The following is a 21,650-nucleotide window of genomic DNA, read 5'->3' as shown; positions in this document are numbered from 1 at the left end:
GCCCACCACCAATGTCAGGCTCACTGGCCTATAGTTCCCTGGCTTGTCCTTACCACCCTTCTTAAACAGTCACACTATGTTAGCTAACCTCCAGCCTTCTGGCACCTCACCGGTGACTATTGATTATACAAATATCTCAGCAAGAGGCCCAGCAATCACTTCTCTAGCTTTCCACAGAGTTCTAGGGTACACCTGATCAGGTCCTGGGGATTTATCCACCTGTATAAATTCCAAGTCATCCAGCATTTCCTCTTCTGTAATATGGACATTTTGCATGGTGTCACCATCTATTTCCCTACAGTCTATATCTTCCATATCCTTTTCCACAGTAAATACTGATGCAAAATACTCATTTAGTATCTCCCCTATTTTCTGCAGCCCCACACAAAGGCCACCTTACTGATCTTTGAGGGGCCCTATTCTCTCCCTAGTTACCCTTTTATCCTGAACATATTTGTAAAAATCCTTTGGATTCTCCTTAATTCTATTTGCCAAAGCTATCTCATGTCCCCTTTTTGCCCTCATTTCCCTCTTTGGTATACTCCTACTTCCTTTATACTTGAAGGATTCACCCGACCTTACATACGCTTTCTTCCTTTTCTTAACAAAATCCTCAATTTCTTTAGTCATCCAGCATTCCCTTTCCCTACCTACCTGCCTTTCCTTTCACCCTGACAGGAATATACATTCTCTGGATTCTCATTATCTCATTTCTGAAGGTTTCCCATTTTCCAGCCGTCCCTTTACCTGCGAACATCTGCACCAGCTTTCGAAAGTTCTTGCCTAATACTATCAAAATTAGTCTTCCTCCAGTTTAGAATTTCAACTTTTCGATCTGGTCTATCCTTTTCCGTCATTATTTTAAATCTAATAGAATTATGGTCGCTAGCCCTAAAGTGGTCCCCCACTGACACCTCAGTCACCTGCCCTGCCTTATTTCCCAAAAGTAGGTCAAGTTTTGCACCTTCTCTAGTAGGTACATCCATATACTGCATCAGAAAATTGTCTTGTACACACTTAAGAGATTCCTCTCCATCTAAACCTTTAACACTATGGCAGTCCCAGTCGATGTTTGGAAAGTTAAAATCCCCCCCTATTGTTCTTACAGATAGCTGAGATCTCCTTACAAGTTTGTTTCTCAATTTCCCTGTGTCTGTTACGGGGTCTATAATCCAATCCCAATAAGGTGATTATCCCTTCCTTATTTCTCAGTTCCACCCAAGTAACTTCCCTGGATGTATTCCTGGGAATATCCTCCCTCAGCACAGCTGTAATGCTATCCCTGATCAAAAAGGCCACTTCCCCTCCTCTCTTGCCTCCCTTTCTATCCTTCCTGTAGCATTTGTATCCTGCAACATTAAGCTGCCAGTCCTGCCCATCCCTGAGCCATGTTTCTGTAATTACTATGATATTCCAGTCCCATGTTCCTAACCATGCCCTGGGTTCATCTGCCGCTTGCAATGAAATTAATGCCCTGACTGTTTGACTCGCTTCTGTTCAACTGTACCAGTCTCAGATTAATCTCTTTCCTCACTATCTCCCTGGGTCCCATCCCCCCACCTTACTAGTTTAAATCCTCCTGAGAAGCTCTAGCAAATTTCCCTGCCAGTATATTAGCCCCCTTCCAATTTGGGTGCAATCAGTACAGGTCACTTCTACCCCAAAAGAGATTCCAATGATCCAAAAATGTGAATCCTGCTCCCATACACCAGCTCCTCAGCCATGCATTCATCTAATCTATCTTCCTACTCCTGCCCTCACTAGCTCGTAGCACCGGGAGTCTTCCAAATATTACTACTCGAGGACCTCTTTTTAAAAATTCCTGCCTAACTCTGTAATCCCTCTTCAGAATCTCATCCTTTTCCCTTCCTATGTAGTTGGTTCCAATGTGGACAGTGACCTCTTGCTGGCCTCTCTCCCCCTTGAGAACATTTTGCACCCTCTGAGACATCCTTGGTTCTGGCACCAGGGAAGCAACACACCATTCTGATTTTTTGCTGCTGGCCACAGAAAAGTCTGTCTGTACCTCGATTTACAGAATCCCCTAACACAATTGATCTCTTGGAACCTGAGGTACCCCTCATTGCATTTGAGCCAGTCTCAATACCAGAAACTTGGCTATTCGTGATACATTCCCCTGTAACCCAATCACCCCCTACATTTTCCAAAACAGCATACTTATTTAAAATAGGTATATCCACAAAAGTCTCCTGCACTAGGTGCCTACCTCTCTTACCTTTCCTGGAGCTAACCCATCTATGTGACTGCATCTGAGACATATCCCCCCTTCCATCACATACTGTTGCTGTTGCAAATTCCTCATTGCTTCTAACAGTCTCTCCAACCAATCCATTCAATCCGATAAGATTCGCAACCAACAGCATTTATTGCAGATATAATCCGCAGTAACCCTTAAACTCTCTTCAAACTCCCACATCTGACAAGAAGCACACATCACTCTACTAAAGGCAATTTTTGCTCCTTCACAATCTACAGACCCCGAAAATAACACCGTCTTATTCCTCTACAAAACACTGCCCCAGGTTAATTTAATAGTTATGGCTTATGTTTTACGTTTAATCATCTATCGCTTTTATCATCCATCCCTAAGTGCTCAGAGGGTATTCAAGCACATTGCTGAGAGTCTGGAGTCAAATGTAGGCCAGATCAGGTAAGAATGGCAGTTTCCTTTTCTGAAGGGCATTACTAAACCAGATGGGTCTTTCCAACAACGCATGATCATCATTAAATATCTGGAATTAAAGAGTCTATTGAATTCCATATTGATCATCAGCCAGGGCAGGATTCGAACCCAGGTCCCCAGAACATTACCTGGGTGTCTGGATGAACAGTCTAGCGACAATACCACTAAGGCAATGCCTAATTTTAATAATGGAGGAATGATAACCATAACAAGATGCCATCCCAACCTTGGTCCTGGCCTTCGAAGGAATAGGAAGAGCCGAAGGGTAGGAAATAAATGAATGATCAAGAGGGGAAAAAAAACTGTTTTACACAAAGTGATGGATTATTGAATACCCCATTGTCACAGATATCTATTAAACCTCATTTAATTTCAGTGTCTGAAACAGTAGCCAAGACAATAGTGACTCACTTAATTTTCTGTAACTATGAAAAGCACAAAATGGAAGATACCAACAGTTTTATGAATCTTGTGCAACACAGAATGGAACATAGCTACTGTATAAAATGACAAACATGACTCAGGCAATGATGTAACATTGCACTCCCCCAGCCCCTCCAGGGGTGACAGCAAGATCCAGCAGCAGATACGTGAATCAGATCTTAAATTAAATCAACTGCCATAACTGACAGATGGGGCTCACAAATTTCAACTCTGATGGTCCAGATTTGCATTGCTTCACACAATGAATACAAATTTCAAAAGTAAAGCAGTGAGCCCTTGAAGGCTGTTTTGTCTGTTAACAGACACTATTACACTTTTTAAAATAGATTTTGATATAACAATTAAAAAGAGATTTACCTGACGTTGCAGATGTCAGACACTGCTGGTACTCATCACGGAGGTGAAGTGAGTGGATGGTTTGTCAATGTGCTACCAAATCAAGTGGGCTGCTTTGTCCTGTATGCTGTTGAGTATTTTGGAGTAATATTGGAGCTACAGTTATCCTGGCAAATGGTATGCGTTCTAACACCCCTGACTTGTGCCTTGTAGATGGTGGACATGGTTTCAGGAGTCTGGTGTTGAATTACTCACTGCAAGATTCCTAGTCTAGGCCTGTTCTTCCAGCTGCCGTATCTATATGACCAGTCAAGTTCAGTTTTAGGATCAATGGTAAACCCGAGGATGTTAAAAGTAGGGGATTCAGCGACAGTGGTGCTATTGAATATCATGAGGTGATAGATACATTTTATTTTCTTGGAGATGATCATTACCTAGCACTTACGCAGCACAAGTGTTCCTTGCCACTTGCATGGGTACTAGGGCTTTTGAAGCAATTCGAGTTTACTCTCTTAACTGCACGTGTGCTCAACCTACATTAAAAACAAAAACTGTTGGCCCACAACATATTGCTTACCGCTTTTATCTGGTAGAATTTCAAGACCCGAAACCCTTTCATCTTTGAAAAGTTCAATCCCATAAACACAGTCGAATTCATCATACTTGACCAAGAAGAGCGAGGGGTTAACTGGCAGCTGGTCTAGCACTGTGCCCTTCCACTGCGTTACCACTCCAGACTTCTCCTTCCAACCATGTTGCACTTTACTGCCAACAATACTGCGCTGTTTGTAGGCGACTGGGTCACTCGAATCTGCTTTGGTACGCTTCCTTGGAGATAAAAAGCAACAAAAACAGCAAAAATTTACATTTGTTCCATTTCATCACAATCTCATTAATTGCAGACCAAGTGCAATCATCCCAAATTCTAACAGGTGGTTGGAACTGCCAACTCAACTTGCGTTTTGGAGTCAGGCATTCTACAACATAGATTAGAGTCCAGTCATTAGGGCTCCATAGGAACCTCCTCCATAGCTTTACTACACCTCACGCTCTAAAACACATTCTCTTCCTTTTCACCCTCTATTCCTCATCTACTGCCTATGCCATTCATCATAATTACTTCTCTTGACAGGTCTTTATATTCTATCCATTTTGAGTGAAGAATGGCTCTTCAATCCCTCCGTGGATTTAGTAGGGACCATCCTACACTGATGCTTATGGTCCCTAGTTTTGGACCCTGACAGTGGAAAGTCTTTTTGAACATATGAAATCAAAGAACAAGAGTAATCCACTTGGGCCCCTGGGAAGTGTTTTGAGCATCAATTCGACATTCCTCTATATCCCTGATAGTCTTTCATCCCCTTAGTCATCAAAAGTCTATTCACTTCTGCCTTAAGAGTATATAAAGATTGTGGTTCATATTTGCCTATATCTACTCATTTGGAAATTTAAAACGCCTTTATCAAATAATTTCTCAATTTGTCTTGTTGCCAAATCTTCCTAAAAGGACAAAGATACAGGATTACAGGTGAAGGTGACCATACGACCATAGGAGCCCAACATAGTCCATTCAGTCCATTGGGTCTGCTCCACCATTCCATCATGGCTGATGGGTGTTGAAAAACCTATTTTTCCACTTTCTCCTCATAACATTTGACAATCAAGAACTTACCTCTGCTTTAAATATACTCCATGACCTGGCCTCCACAGCCCTCTGCAGCAATGAATTACACAGATTCAACAATCTCTGGCTGAAGTAGTTCCTCCTCGTCTCTGTTCTAAAAAGGGTCTTCCCTTCCCTCTAAGGCTGTGCCCTCAGGTCCTAGTCTCTCCTGCTAATGAAAACATCTTCCCAACATCCACTCTGTCCAGGGCATTCAGGTCCATTCTGTGAAACTTACAGAATACTATCACACTATTATTATAGAATCCTTATGTGGAAACAGGCCGTTTCCAATCAGATTCTCTCCTCATCCTTCTAAACTCCATCCAGTATAGTCCCAGAGATCTCCAATATTTCTCATGGGTGACGGATTACTCCTTCGGTGGGTCAGCATAGACACAACAGGCCGGATGGGCTGTGACAGTGCTGGCTGTGATTCTAACCTTCCAAGATCTCCAAGTATGCGGTTCCTGAAGATGCTTCATATCCCAACCAAAAAGAGGGAACTGTATTTTTTAAAAAATTTACTCATGGTACATGGTCACTGAATCGCTGTGGTCCATGTTCCCCAGCCACGACCCATAATGCACAGGATTGGCAGCCTGGGATTTGAACTCCAAACCTCATGAATCCAAGATGAGAGTGCTACCCACTGAACCAAATATAGTTATCCTGATTGCCATGTTTAATGATTTGTGAATGCACCAGTTATGAGACACCTCCCACTAACAATAGGAAATCCATTGAATTTGGAACAGAAGTTATAGAGTCAGATGTACAGCACGGAAACAGGCCCTTTGGTCCAACTTATCCATGCCAACCAGATATCCCAAATCCAATCTAGTCCCACCTGCCTGCACCCAGCCCATATCCCTCCAAACCAATCCAAATGCCTTTTAAATGTTGCAATTGTACCAGCCTCCACCACTTCCTCTGGCAGCTCATTCATACACAAACCATCCTCTGCGTGAAAAAGTTGCCCCTTAGGTCCCTTTTATATCTTTCCCCTCTCATCCTAAACCTATGCCCTCTAGTTCCAGACTCACCCACCCCAGAGAAAAGACTTTGTCTATTTACCCTATCCATGCCCCTCATGATTTTATAAACCTCTATAAGGTCATCCCTCAGCCTCCAACACTCCAGGGAAAACAGCCCAGCCTATTCAACCTCTTCCTATAGCTCAAATCTTCGAACCCTGGCAACATCCTTGTAAATCTTTTTTGAACCCTTTCAAAGTTTCACAACATCTTTCCAATAGGAAGGAGACCAGAATTGCACACAATATTCCAACAGTGGCCTAACCAATGACCTGTACAGCCGCAACATGACCTCCCAACTCCTGTACTCAATACTCTGACCAATAAAGGAAAGCATACCAAAAGCCGCATTCACTAACCTATCTACCTGTGACTCCACTTTCATGGTGCTATGAACTTGCACTCCAAAGTCTTTGTTCAGCAACACTCTAGAACCTTACTATTAAGTGTAGAAGTCCTGCTAAGATTTGTTTTCCCAAAATGCAACACCTCACATTCATCTAAATTAAACTCCATCTGCCACTTCTCAGCCCATTGGCCCATCTGATCAAGATCTTGCTGTAATCGGAGGGAACCTTCTTCGCTGCCCACTACACCTGCAATTTTGGTGTCATCTGCAAACTTACTAACTATATCTATTATGCTCACATCCAAATCATTTATATGAATGATGAAAATTAGTGGACCCAGCACCGATCCTTGTGGCACTCCACTGGTTACAGGCCTCCAGTGAGAAACAACCCTCCATCACCACCCTCTCTGTCTTCTGCCTTTGAGTCAGTTCTGTACCCAAATGGCTAGTTCTTCCTGTATTCCATGAGATCTAACCTTGCTAACCAGTCTCCCATGGGGAAGTGGTTAGCCTATAACTCATATTTCCAACTCCTCCCATTCCATGGGCACAGAAACAGTATTGTTACATTTGGATTGAGAAACTCAACTTACCCCCAGTTTGAGCCAGTGTGGATAGAGCATTTGAAAGAATCTGCCTTCAGATTGCAGCAAAGAGAAATTTAAGATTATCCTTCACAATGTAATAAATTAAGATTACAGTCAAGTCATTCAAGAGTGAAGAATGTCTCCTCACAAAAGGATTTTAAAAATATGTAGAAAGACCCTAAAACCAGGAGAAATAATCTCAGGATAAAAGGGACAGATCAATTAAGATGGAGAGGAGGAGAAATGTCACTCAAAAAGTGGTGAATTTTTGGAATTCTTAACCCCAGGTGGTGTGTGGAAGCTCAACCACTGAACGTGTCCAAGACAGAAACTGACACTTTTCTGGAGACTAATGACAGAATGAGACATGGAAATAGAAGATCAGTCAAGATTTAAATGAATGCTGAGACAGACCTGATGGGCAGAAATGCCTCCTGCTGCTCTCATATGAGGGGCGATGGCTCAAATAAAACCTTCTAAACAAATTTGGCCAATTTATTTTGGTGAGGTAAGGGTTAACGCTCCCAGTAAGCTGTGTGCAGCCACTCCAAGGTCCTACATATGGTGATCATGCAAATATTTGACACACATGGACCTCAAAGGCTCATACAACCGGAAGGAAAATTAGAGGGAATGCTGGTATGGATGTAAGATACAAATCAAAGCTGGGTAAGGAGGGTTGAGGTACAGATCAGCCACAACCTAACTGAATGGGCAAAGGCCCAAAAGACCACGCCCATTGCAATGTTTCTAAACAGGTCAGTTTTAATACAGCCTATTTACTGGTTTCTACAGCTTCTTTTCAAGGCGATCTTGAGTTTCAATCAAAGTCCTGATGGAAATTTAGTCAACAGCATAATGTAAAAGCTAGCTCCAGGTTGAAATCCTGAATTATACAACATGTACACACTGGAGGATCTACTGTGGCAATTCAATGTGTACACTACTTGTAAAAATGGTGGCTAGTTCAATTAATCTACAGACTGGAGAGCAATATCAGCACAGCCTCAGACTGTCAAGACCATTGCATGGCTTCTAGGGACCCAATTAGTTGAGGGCACAAGCATCATGTGATACTGGGAAGGGGCTCACACTGTATCGAAGTAGTTCCATTATATCAAAGGCTATTGGGGGAGGGTGGGAAAGAGTCAGTGGAGTGCTTGTGTGGTAGGGCAATGGTAAAATGAGTGGGATTCGGGAAAGGGGAGAGATTAACATGTTGCTTGTTACAATTTCAAAAGAAACTCCCCATCCTCATCCAAAAATCTGAATTAAGTGCAGGGTAGAAGAAACAGCCAGGGAAACACGTAGCGAATTAAATCAGTACTCGGAGCTGCAGAGCTGGAGACCCTGGGAGTGCAGAGTCAAATGCATGCTTGTTTACAAATACGAACAAATGTAAACACTAAATTTAAAAGTGATGTCAAGCACAGAGCCAAGGGTCAGTGTGGCATTCACCATCAAGCTGTGGCTTGGCACTGCTGTGAACAGGCCATTTCCAGAGCCCAGTCTTGAGGCGATACTGCATGAGCTTCCTCCAGTAATAGTCAACCACTGGGAACTAGAGAACAGCAAGTGGCTTCTGTCCACAAACCAAGATGGCAGAGATTCTTCAACCAGCATTTAAATGCAAGAGCAATTTTTATTTTTAAATTTAGTTTCAAAATGGAAAAACAGGGCGTTGCAACCACAGAAACAGAGAACTTTGAGTTCAAGCAAATCACTGGACATCAGCCAATAAGCAGCAAAGACCACACCAAACAAAACATAAGCCTTTGGAACTGGCTTATATTAGTACTTAGCAACTGTGTCCATAGCAACACAGTTGCTAGGGCTTAGCCACTAGATGCACAACAATGGATGTTATCACAACATTCTTAACTATTATTTGACATTATCCCACTTGATGTCTTCCTTGGGTGAAGTTGCCACAATGCCCGCAAAGGGTCAATGGATGGCAGTGTGATCTGAGTCAGCTGACCCACACTAAAGACTGAAAAGGAAATATCCTGGCTGACAGTGCAACACTATACTGTTGGAGGTGCCACAATGTGAATGAAAATTCTGTTTGGTGCACATTCCCCAGAGATGTTCCCAGAAACATTCCGCGAGTTGGTGTCCTGTCTCCCTGAACATACAGAAGACCACGTTGAGAGAGATGGACTCAGTAGAAGTAGTATTTGGATGTGCAGGAAAATCTCTGCCAATGTGGAAGGATCCTTTGGACAGAGGTGGGGGGGGGGGGGGGGGGGGAAGAGAAAGAGGAGAAGAGGTGTGGGTGCAGGACCTACACCTCTTGTAGTGGCAAGGGAAGGTGCCATGAGTGGAAGGTAGGATATGGAACTATATTGTCATCCCTTCACTGCATCAAAACCTGAAGCTCTGTCCCTAACAGTACTGTGGGTCTCCCTAACACATCAAGGTGGCATTAGTTCAAGAGGGCGACTCAATACCATTGTCCCAAAAGAAAATTAAGGCTGGGAAATAAATGCTCAGTAAGGGAGCAACACATGCATCCCTTGAACAAATAACAGGAAGTGTTCAGAGCCAATTCCACATCGGCAGGAGAGATAGTCTTTTAACTTGGTGGACGTAGGCACATTCAGAACCTGTAGAGTTGTCGCTTCTACTGTGAGCAAATGTTACTGGAATCATCTTAAAATACACAGTGGCATCTAACCTCTGCTGCAGACTCCCAGCATTATAAACCTGAACCACAAACCAGACCTCATTCCACAACAGCCCCCCATCCCGGGCTTCACATAATTTCAATTTCAGCTCAACCAGAAACAAAGTCGGAAATTAAATCCAAGAAGAGGAAACATCACCAAGGTTGAAATGCGTACGGCAGTTTCAGCACTGCTCTGGACAACACACTGGCTGTAATGTTAAGAGAACGCAAAATTAAAAGAAGTTGGAAATTGAGAATGGCACAGCATTTAAAATCACAGATGGCTCTGGGGCAGCATGGTGGCTCATTGATTAGCGCTACTGTCTCAGCATCAGGGATCCAGGTTTAATTCTACCCTCAGGTGACTGTCCGTGCGGAGTCTGCACATTCTCCCCGTGTCTGCATGAGTTTCCTCTGGGTGCTCCAGTCTCCTCCCACAGTGGGAACAATACCTCCCACCTTGTACGTGGCAGGTACTCATGTGACTCAGCCAACATTGTCTATCTTATACGTTGCAGGCAAGGATGCCCGGAGGCATGGTACATTGGGGAAACCGAGCAAAGGCTACGACAACAGATGAATGGGCACCGCACAACAATCAACAGAGAGGAGGGTTCCCTCCCAGTTGGGGAACACTTCAGTGGTCCAGGACATTCAGCCAAGGTGGACTTCGGGACAGGCAGCAGAGGAAAGTGGCCGAGCAGAGGCTGATAGCTAAGTTCAGTGCCCATAGGGAGGGCCTCAACTGGGACCTTGGGTTCATGTCACATTACAGGTGACCACCATTGTACTACACACACACACACACACACACACACACACACACAGGTACACACAGATGAGCACACAGACACCCACACACTCCCTTATAGACACGCACACACACCCACATGCACCCCCTCACAGACTTAAGACACTGTGCACTCACTTCACACACACACACACACACCTCACTCCAGTCAGAGACACAGACAAAGACCCACGTGCACACACATATTTTGTGGGGGCGAGTTTGTACTTGCAGAGTTACACTGTACTTTGCTCAAAAACTGCATACATTCATATAGAACTCTGAGCTCAAAACTGCATGAATTTATGTAAAACTCTGATTCTAATCTAAAAAGTGAGATAACAATCTAAACATCAGGTCATAGACAGAACACAGGGGGCTAACACCTTCAACATATTGTTGAGTTATCACCATTGTTAACAGCTAACCCGAGAATGCAACTTTTAAAAAAAAGGTTTTGTGATTTACACATGAAAGAAGTGAAACAATCACTGTATTCTAACAGATGAAAGGCTTAACAGACAATCAATTTTTCAATGTATAATTTCAGTTACAGCACACTGCAAATTTTTGCTATAAATTCTGTGTTACAATCGAGCCCTCCACTATCACCTGATGAAGGAGCGTCACTCCGAAAGCTAGTGTGCTTCCAATTAAACCTGTTGGACTATAACCTGGTGTTGTGCGGTTTTTAACCATGTTTTTTACAGATTCTTTCGGTTAATTTACACCTCAGCTCTTCTCATCAAGATCACCACACACACTGGTACAAAATTATAGGATAAAGTTCTGGTTAGGCTCCAACCTAAGCAGGAATACAGTTCTGGTCACCATGATTGACTCTACTGTTATAGAGTCAGGTGTACAGCATGGAAACAGACCCTTCGGTCCAACTCGTCCATGCCGACCAGATATCTCAACCCAATCTAGTCCTACCTGCCAGCATCCAGCCCATATCCTTCCAAATCCTTCCTATTTTTATACCCATCCAGATGCCTTTTAAAATGTTGTAATTGCACCAGCCTCCACCACTTCCTCTGGCAGCTCATTCCATACTCTGTGCCTCAAACTAGAGAGTTCCTAACACAAATCGATCTCTTGGAACCCGACGTACCCCTCATTGCATTATAGCCAATCTCAATACCAGAAATTTGACTGTTCATGCTACTTTTCTCCGAGAATCCATCCCCCCTACATTTTATAAAACAGCATACTTGTTTGAAACAGGGATAGCCATAGAAGACTCTTGCACTAATTGCCTACCTCTCTTACCTTTCCTGGAGTTAACCCATCTATGTGACTGCATCTGTGACTTTTCCCCCTTCCTATAACTGCTTTCCAATTCATCCCCTTGCGCTTGTAAATTCCTCATTGCCTCTAACTGTCACTCCAAACGATCCATTCGATCCGATAAGAGTCGCAACCAACAGCATTTATTGCAGATATAATCCGCAGTAACGCGTAAACTCTCCCAAACTCCCACATCCAATAAGAGCAGCATCTCATTCTACTAACAGCCATTTTTGCTTCTTCCAATCTGCAGACCCAGAAAATAGCCCTGTCTTATTCCTCTACAAAACACTGCTCCAGGCTAACTCAATACTTATGGTTTAATGTTTTTAAGTTTAAACAAGAGACATACCTCTATAAAACATATAATTCAGAAAGCACCCACGATACTCATTACTGCAGACTTACAGCAAGGCCACACTTAAAAATATTTACTAATCAATTTCTGCACTGTTAACTCTCCTAAACACATTCCTCCAAGATCAGTTGTGAATTTCACTGTTTGTCAATTTTCCCAGATGCACTCTGATGTCCAGCGATACATTACTTCAACAGCAGTAACTGCGCAGGCTCACTGCTGTGTCAGTTAGCAGCGAGGGTTCCTTTCTCTCTCTCTCTCTCTCTCTCTCTCTCTCTCTCTCTCTCTCTCTCTCTCTCCCCTTGCACTGACCTCACAATGTGTTGCCTTTGTCTGTTCCTCTCCCTTTTGAAAGGGCCATTGTTTTGCCTTTTTTTCCCTCCAAAGTTCCAAAACAATGCAACAGCATATAAAACAGTAATTGTTGCTCCTGGAATTCGAGTAAATCACCTCCAACACCTAAAATACCTCGAAGGGGCAGCTTGTTACAGCCAGAACTTTTACTATGGCCCAAGGGTTCTGGGTAATCCAAGGTGGAGCAAAGAGTGAGCATGAGGCAAGACAGAGAGCACGTGCGTGAGGGGCCTAAGAGAAAAAGCTTCCCATTCAGTTGTTGAGTCAAAAGAGGAGAAGAAAGAGATTTAAGCTTTTGGCAAGAGATGTTGGTGAATGTGAGGGAAACTCTGTCACTCACCAAACAGTATTAACTTGGAACCTTCCACCCAGGAGTGGGTTGGATGCGGAGACAATGATTCCAAAAGGAAATCAGATTGCAGCGTCACAGGCGTCAAGTGGGGAAAGTGGGACTGGCTGCATTGTTGTATGAAAAGCCAACATGGATTTGATGGGACCAAGCAACCTCTGTTCCTTGAATGATCATGAATCATGAATAATGCTACCCTATGATTATTTGAGTAGACACTTCTGTGGACTCAGATGGCTGCAAAGGATCCCATAAAATAACTTGAAAACACAATGGCACTCTTTCCGACATCTTTTGTGATATTCAACATTCAATTAACATCATTAAAGAGACCATGTGATCGTTATCTCATTAGTGATTCAGAGTTTGGTTGCGACGCTTTTGGTATTGTACCAGTGCCTACAATTCCATTTAAAAAAAAGGTGAAATCGCCATAGACCTACTCACTCCTCTTGAGGGACAGACTTGGTGGCAGTCTAACCTGCAGGTCACCATACCTCAGGCAAGAGAGGAGAGATGGAGAAGGAATATCTTTCACGGTAACCTCAGCTGGTGCAGAAACTGACCACCAGCCAAGTGAGCTAGCCAATACCTATAATTTATATAATGCCATTAGCTTGAGGAATTTTGGGATGCTGCAAAAGCCACTCAATACAGGCAGATTTTGTTTTTGAAAGATGATACCACATGTCCAACGTTTGAAACTGGAGACCCAGTTTCCCCAATTAAAAGACGGCATTTATGTCGCAACTATCATATTGCAATTCTCAAATTACTTCACATGCAACGAATTACAGGGGGTGGCTGGTTTAAAATGTCTGACTTATGAATGCTCGAGTTAGGAAAACGAGCACATCCACGGATGTAAGTTTGAACATCCCACGTATGAATATTTCTTGTACTTCCAAAACAGCTGTTTTGTAACATCCTAGTTTATGTTCTAACTTGTGCCTAAATGGACTCTGGTTTGTAACCTGCACTCTGAAGTGTTGCAGTTAACTATGTCAACAAGTGTGATGGTCATTTGCATGGAGTAAAAATTTAACATTATAACTGGAAGATGTCCAAGGTGATTTGTCTGTGCAATAAAATGATGAAAAACACTTCACACATCAGGGAGCAATTGTAGAGAGAAGCAGAATTGGTGTTTCAGGTCAATAAAAACCTGTTCTGGTAAAAGGTTTTTGAAAAAGGCAAAGAGACAAAAGATTGGAGTGAGTGCAGAAACCTGAAAAGGTTGTGATTGGGGGGTGGTTTCAGACAATTGAGCTCTGGGAGCATGCTCTACCTTTCAATAGGATCATGGCTGATCTCACTTCAACCTCAGCTCTACTTTCTTTCCTGCTCTTCGTAATCCTTCAAACCAATTACTGATTAGAAATCCAACTAAAGTTAAGGAGAATATAGACAATGTCTTGGTAACCACTACTCTCTGGGGTAATGAATAAAAATTCATGACCCTACAGAGGATTAAACACAAGTTTTCAAAATCACAGAAGATCTGGACAAAGTGATAAGGAGAAATTGCTCCCACTTGTAAGCAGATCAGGAACAAGGTGGCATAGTTTTGAATTGTTTTGCATAAGAAGCAAATGTGGGGTGAGCAAATAATTCTTTTCACAGTAAATGGTTAGGAAACATTGCCTGGAAATAAAGTGGAGGCAGGTTCAATTGTGGTATTCTTGAAAGCAAATGATTATTTAAATTGAAACAATATTCAGGGTTAGTGGAAAAAGGCAGGGATTGGCACTGTAAAGTGTTCAGGAAGTCAATGTAGTCATGACGATCTTTCTCTGCACTGTAACAACTCTGATTCTGCAGAAAGAAAATAGCGCTTTAAACAGCAAGAGTGGTTTTATATGCATTTATCCTCCAATGATGTCACAGATAGTAAAATGCCGACAGGCAGGAGGCGGCTGGAAGAACACAGCAAGCCAGACAACATCAGGAGGTGCAGAAGTCAATGTTTCGGGTGGAACCCTTCTTCAGGGTTGATTGAATAGCAACCATGAGAGCAAAATGTGCTTCAGGAATGCCACAGACTTGGACTGGACAATCAAGATCCAAACAAAATCCATGGCTAGAAACATTAATTCCCTACAGTGTAGAAGCAGGCCATTCTACCCATTGGGTCCATACTGACCTCCAAAACAGCATGGCATCCACACCCCACTCCCCAACCAAACATTGCTGTAACCCCACATTTAGCACAGCTAATCCACTGAGCCGGCACATCCCCTGACACGATGGACAATTTGAAACGTAGAACAGTACAGGCCCTTCAGCCCTTGTTGTTGTGCTGGCCTTTTATCCTACTCAAAAGATCAGACTAACCTATATAACCCTTCATTGTACCAACTTCCATGTGCCTATCCAAGAGTCACTTAAATGTCCTTAAAGTATCTACTCTACCACACCGTTGGCAGTGCGTTCCGTGCACCCACCATGCTTGGTGTAGAGAACCTACCTCTGACATCTCTCCTAAACACTCCTCTAATCACTTTAAAATTACGCCCAGTCATCACAGACATTTCCAACATGGGAAAAAGTCTCTGGTTATCCACTCTATGCCTCTCATCATCTTGTACACCTCTATCAAGTCACCTCTCATCCTTCTTCAGTCCAATGAGAAAAGCCTTAGCTCCTTTAACCTTTCTTAAAAGAATCAGTTGTACAGCACAAACCGCCCCTTCGGTCCAATTTGTCCATGCTGACCAGATATCACAACCCAGTCTAATCCCACCTGCCAGCACCCAGCCCATACCCTCCAAACCCTTCCTATTCATATACCCACCCAGATGACTTTTAAATGCTGCAATTGTACTAGCCGCCACCAATTCCTCTGGCAGCTCATTCCAAAATCATACCACCCTCTGTGTGAAAAAGTTGCCCTGTAGGTCTCTTTTATATCTTTCCCCTCTCATCCTAAACCTATGCCCTCTAGCTCTGGACTCCCTCACCCCAGGGAAAAAACTCTCTATTTATCCTATGCATGTCCTTCATTATTTTATAAACCTCAATAAAGGTTAGCCCTCAGCCTCTGACACTCCAGGGAAAACAGCCCCAGCTTATTCAACCTCTCCCTATAGCTCAAATCCTCCAGGCTTGGCAACATCCTTGTGAACCTTTTCTAGTTTCACAACATCTTTCCGATAGGAAGGAGACCAAAATTGCGCCCAATTGTTCTCCAGTCAGGCAGCATCCTGGTAAATCTCCTCTGCATGCTCTCTAAAGCTTCCATATCATTCCTATACGGAGGCGACCAGAACTGAAAATAATATTTCAAGTGTGATCTAACCAGGGTTCTACAGAACTGCAGCATAATCTCACAGCTCTTAAACTCAATCCCCCTGCTAATGAAAGCCAACACACCATATGCCTGAACAAGGAGAAAGTGAGGACTGCAGATGCTGTGGATCAGAGCTTAAATTTTCCAGTAACACATGTCTGAACAACCCTATCAACTTGGGTGACAATTTTGAGGAATCTATGGATATGGACCACATAGATGGACCCCAACATTCCTCTGCTCCTCCACACTGCCAAGAATCCCATCTTTAACCTTGTATTCTGCATTCAAATTTGACCTTCCAAAAATGAATGACTCCACACTTTTCCAGGTTGAGCTCCATCTGCCACTTCTCAGCCTCGTTCTGCATCCTGTCAATGTCCAGTTGCAACCCATCATAGCCCTCCACACTATCCACAAATCCACCAACCTTGGTGTCATTGGCAAACTTACTAACCCACCCTTCCACTTCCTCACCCAAGTCATTTATAAAAATCACAAAGAGCAGAGGTCCCAGAACCGATCCCTACGGAACACCATTGGACAAACTCCAGACTGAATATTTTCCATCTATCACCTGTCTTCCATGGGTCAGCCAGTTCTGTATCCTGACAAACAAATTTCCCTGTATCATGCCTTCTTATTTTCTGAATGAGCCGATCATGGGAAACTTACCAAATGCCTTGCTGAAATCCATGTACACCACATCCACCGCTCTACCTTCAACATGTTTTGTCACGCCCTCAAAGAATTCAGTAAGGTTTGTGAGGCATGACCTGCCCTCAATGCCTTGTTAACTATCTCTAATCATTTACTATATCCAATCCACCTGACCTAAACATCTTGGGTCTGTGGGAGGAAACAGGAGCACTCCAAGAAAACCCATGCAGAAACTGGGTGAGCGTCTGTGAGGTTTGCACAGTCACACAAGGTAGAATCAAACTTAGGTCTCTGATGCAGTGAGGCAGCAGTGCTAACCTCTGAGCCACTATGCTGCCAGTTCTTTGCTTCAGGCCACCTAAACTTTCCAAATGACAGATATTTAAAATGTGGCAATTTATTTAGGGAAATTGGTCAGCCAATTAGTACACCAGTACAACAGGAGGATCTCTAAAATATCAAGTCATATTCAGATATGAAGTCAGAAGATTGCACTTATGACAATGCAGCAGTCCTTCAGAATTGCGTTGAACACCATGTTTTTAAGACAGATAGATGCAAGTTAACTGCACCAGAGACAAAAGTGCCACCAAATTGATTAAAGCTCACCATGTCTGAGGTTCAAACTCCCTCTTTAATAAGTGACCTTTGGCAAGAATATAGAGTAAATCAGGTCTCGGTGTGCTGTGCGGAAACTTTAGAAACTATTTGTATTTTACATGAGAAATCGATCATTTAATCGTTCATTTCAAAATTCCTGCACATTATAATATGGTAAGGGATTAAAGTGAAAACCATGTTCATTTGAAAGAGTGAAGTGCAAGCTCAATTATCTTCCGAATTGGAGTAAGCACACACAGGAGATTTGGAAATGCACACAATGGTCTTTTATTAAAACAAGCCTGATCAATGTCTTGGCTTAATCTTGAATGAGAATCCAAGAAAACAAAGTCCTTTGAATGGCTCACAGGTAAAAGATTTAATGTTAATGTTAGAGTGTCTCTGCTACTTTATAATAACAATTGAGCATTTTTTTTTAAAAACGTATAGTCACTATTGTAATGCAGAAATCTTGTCAGTTAAATTATGTATGGCCACCTCCCACTCAATAGCAATATATTAATTAAGACAGATTATCAGGAAATATGGTGAACAGCCACAGCACTACCACCAAGGCTACTGTAGCTTCCCCAAGGTAAAGGCAGCAAAACTACACGCAATATTCCAGAGTCACACCACGCTTCTACACAATTGAGTCAAGACATCTTCGCTTCTGTACTCAGTATTTGAAATCACCAAGAACCATATAATGTTGAGAAGGATTGTAATGCAGATTTGTGGAAAAATAGTAGAGTTGTGGGGGTAGACTGAGCAGTAAAAGATTTTTAAAAAAGGAATAAGGAGATCAAGATGATTTCAGACGCTTTATCGAGCATTGGAGAGACCTTAGACACCTCGATGCCTTTGTCCTCTGAAGAGGAGAATGAATTTCTTCAGAGATGCTCCAGGTATAAGAGATAAGCGGTGTGCGAGACACACCACCTGTATCCGAGGCAGACTCCGAGTCAGAGGAACCTGACTTGGTTCTAAAACTCTCCAGGGGCACTTACAAGAAAAGTAAACTACCTATGTCCTCGCATTCAGAGGGAGAAAGATGTAAAGAAGTCAGCCAGGTGAACCTCAGAATGAATTCCCTGATTGGACCAGATTAACTAACCCAATCAAGGAATCTTGGCTGACAGATGTAATGAGTGTGAGGTCTGTTGACGGAGAGCTGGCTCTGGGTGAGCTAGATCAGTGTCAAGGACTCTCCACGTGTAAATAAAGGGTGACTTGGTGACGGGATACCAGCTTCTGCGCAGTTATTTTACGCACCACCTGCAAGGTGCCCTCTAACTCACTCGCCACCCTGACTTGAAATCGATAATTACTGCGATTTCAGTGTCTCTGTCAAAATTCTGGAACTCTCTCCCTAACACAAACGTACATCTATCTACATCACATGGACCATAGCAGTTCAAGGGCACACTTTCCAACAACTTCTGAACAGCAATTCAGAATGCTGTTCTTGTCAATAACATCCATATTCCATGAATAAGAGTGGAAATAAATGAACTTGGATCAAAACTTTGTCTTTTTTTGAGGACTCCTTATTTATTTTCATTGTGAATGTCTTGTAAAAGAATTATACGCAAAGTTAGTAATATTCAGTTCTCTTGTTTGTATACAAGATTAAAACAATGGATTAAAAGTGTAATGCAGTAACTAATACAGCTCATGATAATTTCAGTAGAAACTTAATTAACCAAAAGATAGCTAGAATGTAGAACTCACTACCACAAAGTACAACTAAGATAACTAGTATAGATGCATTTAAGGGGAAGCCAGATAGGATGTGGATAGGGTTAGATGAAAAGGGTGGATGGGTAGAGATTCACGTGAATCCTAAATTACACGATAAATCAAGTTGGCCAAATGGTCTATTCCTACACTGTACATGCCATGTAACTTATCAGTCAATCATGAATTCTAGTGAGTACCATGTGCAACTTCAATCATTCATAAAGCAGTGTGTCACAGTCAATTAGGATCAAAGAAATCCCTGCAATAAATGTACGTACTAAGATCAATGCTACAATATTTACACTCGTGCCATTTGAAGCTTCACAGAAACCATTAAGTTATAGCAACAAACCCTTGAAGCTGATTGGCATGTTGATGCATTCACTTACGCTTTTAGAACATACTTGCAAACACAAGATGTCCATCCAGCAGGAAAAAAAAGATAGGCTTTTGCTTAGAATGTAATGGAGAGTGTAACTGATCCTTTCAAGTTATTTTCTTTACTATTTGTTCACTGGTGGCTATGCAGACATTTCTCATCCCTAACCACAGCCCTCAAGATGGTGGTGAGCTGCCTTGTGGAATCACTGTAGTCCATGCACAGTGGATGTATTTGGGAGGGTGCTCCAGTATTAACTGTCATCATCAGTGAACGAACAGTGATACGGTTCCAGGTTAGGATGGTATGTAATTTGGAGGAGGAGCTGGTACAAATGTCCCATACATCTGCTGCCCTAGTTCTAGGTTGCAGGCTTGGAACATTTTATTAAGGATGCTTTGTGTTGTAGTGCATCCTTTAGATGGTATACAATGTTGCCTGCGTCGGTCATGGAGAACATGAACATAGAAAATGTTAGATGGGGTGTCAATCAAGTGTGCTGCTTTGACCTGGATGGTGTTTAACCTTTTGGATATTCTTGAGGAGAGTGCAGTTCCAAGTGGAAAGCATTCATTACACATTTAAATAATAGGTCAAACCGTTATCCCTCTTATTAACTCCAACACACATACATACAGGGGGAGAAATAAAACATGGAATCAAAGGTTATGGAGATAAGGCAGGAACAGGATACTGATTAAGGATGATCAGCCATGATCATATTGAATGGTGGTGCAGGATCGGAGGGCAGAATGGCCTACCCCTGCACCTGTTGTCTATGATTGGATGGATAGAAAATTGGGAAAACAGTTCAGTGGTCTTCTTTCACAAGACCTGCCAAGATCGGTTTCGTTCTTGAGCTGATCAGAACGTTGCTTCTCAGTTATCCTTTTCTGGATGCTGTCGCTGATTTGCAGGAGGGATGAGCTAGCTTTCACACTTAGAAAAAAGTTCTCCGACTTACTAAACGTCAGTTTACAGTAACTGGTGAAAGATAAAATGTTTTTTCTTCAGGCTTAAAATGGCTTCAACTGCAGAGAACAGGCCAGAGAACAGGCATTTCCCCAGAGCTGGACGTGGTCAAGGTTTTCTCTATTTCACCGTTCCAAGATGTCCAGCTACTTGAGAACCAATGATATTGCGGCTGGCAGGCAGGGTGGCTATATCATCAACAGCGGAACGCTTGCCAGAGCAATGTTACGAGTTGCCAGTTGAATTCCTATTTGCACGCAGACCTCAGCTGAAGCTCATGTGCAAACTATAGTTCAACAGAGCAAAACCTCGATTATCTGGCATTCGATTATCCGGCAAGCCTACAATGTCCCGATGCTCAGATAAACTATGTAACCTGACATTCAATTAACCGAACAAAACACTGGTTGGCATGGATGAGTTGCTGTTTGACTATGACCATGACCCATTTCCTCTGGCAACTCACTCCATATCCACACCACTATGTTGTAAAAGGTGCCCCTCAGGTCCCTTTTAAATTTTTCCCGTCTCCCCTGAAATCTATGCCCTCTCGTTCTGGACTCCCCTACCTTGGAGAGAAAAAAAAATCTTGGCTATTCATCTTATCTGTGCCTTTTATAAATCTCTACGAGGTCATCCCTCAGCTTCCTATGATCTGGGAACAAAGTCCCAGCCTATCCAGCCTCTCTTTCATTTGGGCAGCATGATGGCTTAGTGGTTAGCACTGCTGCCTCACAGCAGCAGGGTTCCAGGTTCAACTCTGGCCTCAGGCGACTGTGTGGAGTTTGCACATTCTCCCTGTATCTGTGTGGGTTTCCTCCCACAGTCCAAAGATGTGGTCAGGTGAACTGGCCATGCTAAATTGCCCATAATGTTAGGTGCATTAGTTAGAGGGAAATGGGCCTAGGTGGGTTACTCTTCGGAGGGTCGGTATGGACTTGTTGGGCCAAAGGGCCCGTTTCCACACTGTGGGGAATCTAATCTAGTAACTTACTTGCTTTTTAAAACTGCATTAATCCTTCAGCAAACCTTGGTTGAAAAAAATATTACCCAACTAAAAATACAGAAAAAA

At 42.8% G+C, this 21,650-nt stretch overlaps 1 protein-coding gene across 2 annotated transcripts in view; it reads right to left on the bottom strand.

The window, feature by feature from the left end:
- The window catches only part of LOC140494732 (spindlin-Z-like), a 100,573-nt gene that overhangs the window by 27,395 nt on the left and 51,528 nt on the right, over window positions 1–21,650 (bottom strand). For both annotated transcript variants that reach the window (XM_072594273.1, XM_072594272.1), the window contains exon 3: window positions 4,062–4,312. In XM_072594273.1, coding sequence (XP_072450374.1) covers window positions 4,062–4,312 — 251 coding nt within the window. The remainder of the gene's footprint in view (window positions 1–4,061; window positions 4,313–21,650) is intronic.

Source organism: Chiloscyllium punctatum, chromosome 24, assembly GCF_047496795.1.
Source record: "Chiloscyllium punctatum isolate Juve2018m chromosome 24, sChiPun1.3, whole genome shotgun sequence".
Classification (NCBI taxonomy): domain Eukaryota; kingdom Metazoa; phylum Chordata; class Chondrichthyes; order Orectolobiformes; family Hemiscylliidae; genus Chiloscyllium; species Chiloscyllium punctatum.
Note: the sequence above shows the minus strand (reverse complement) of the source record. Positions and strands in the feature narration are given on the sequence as shown.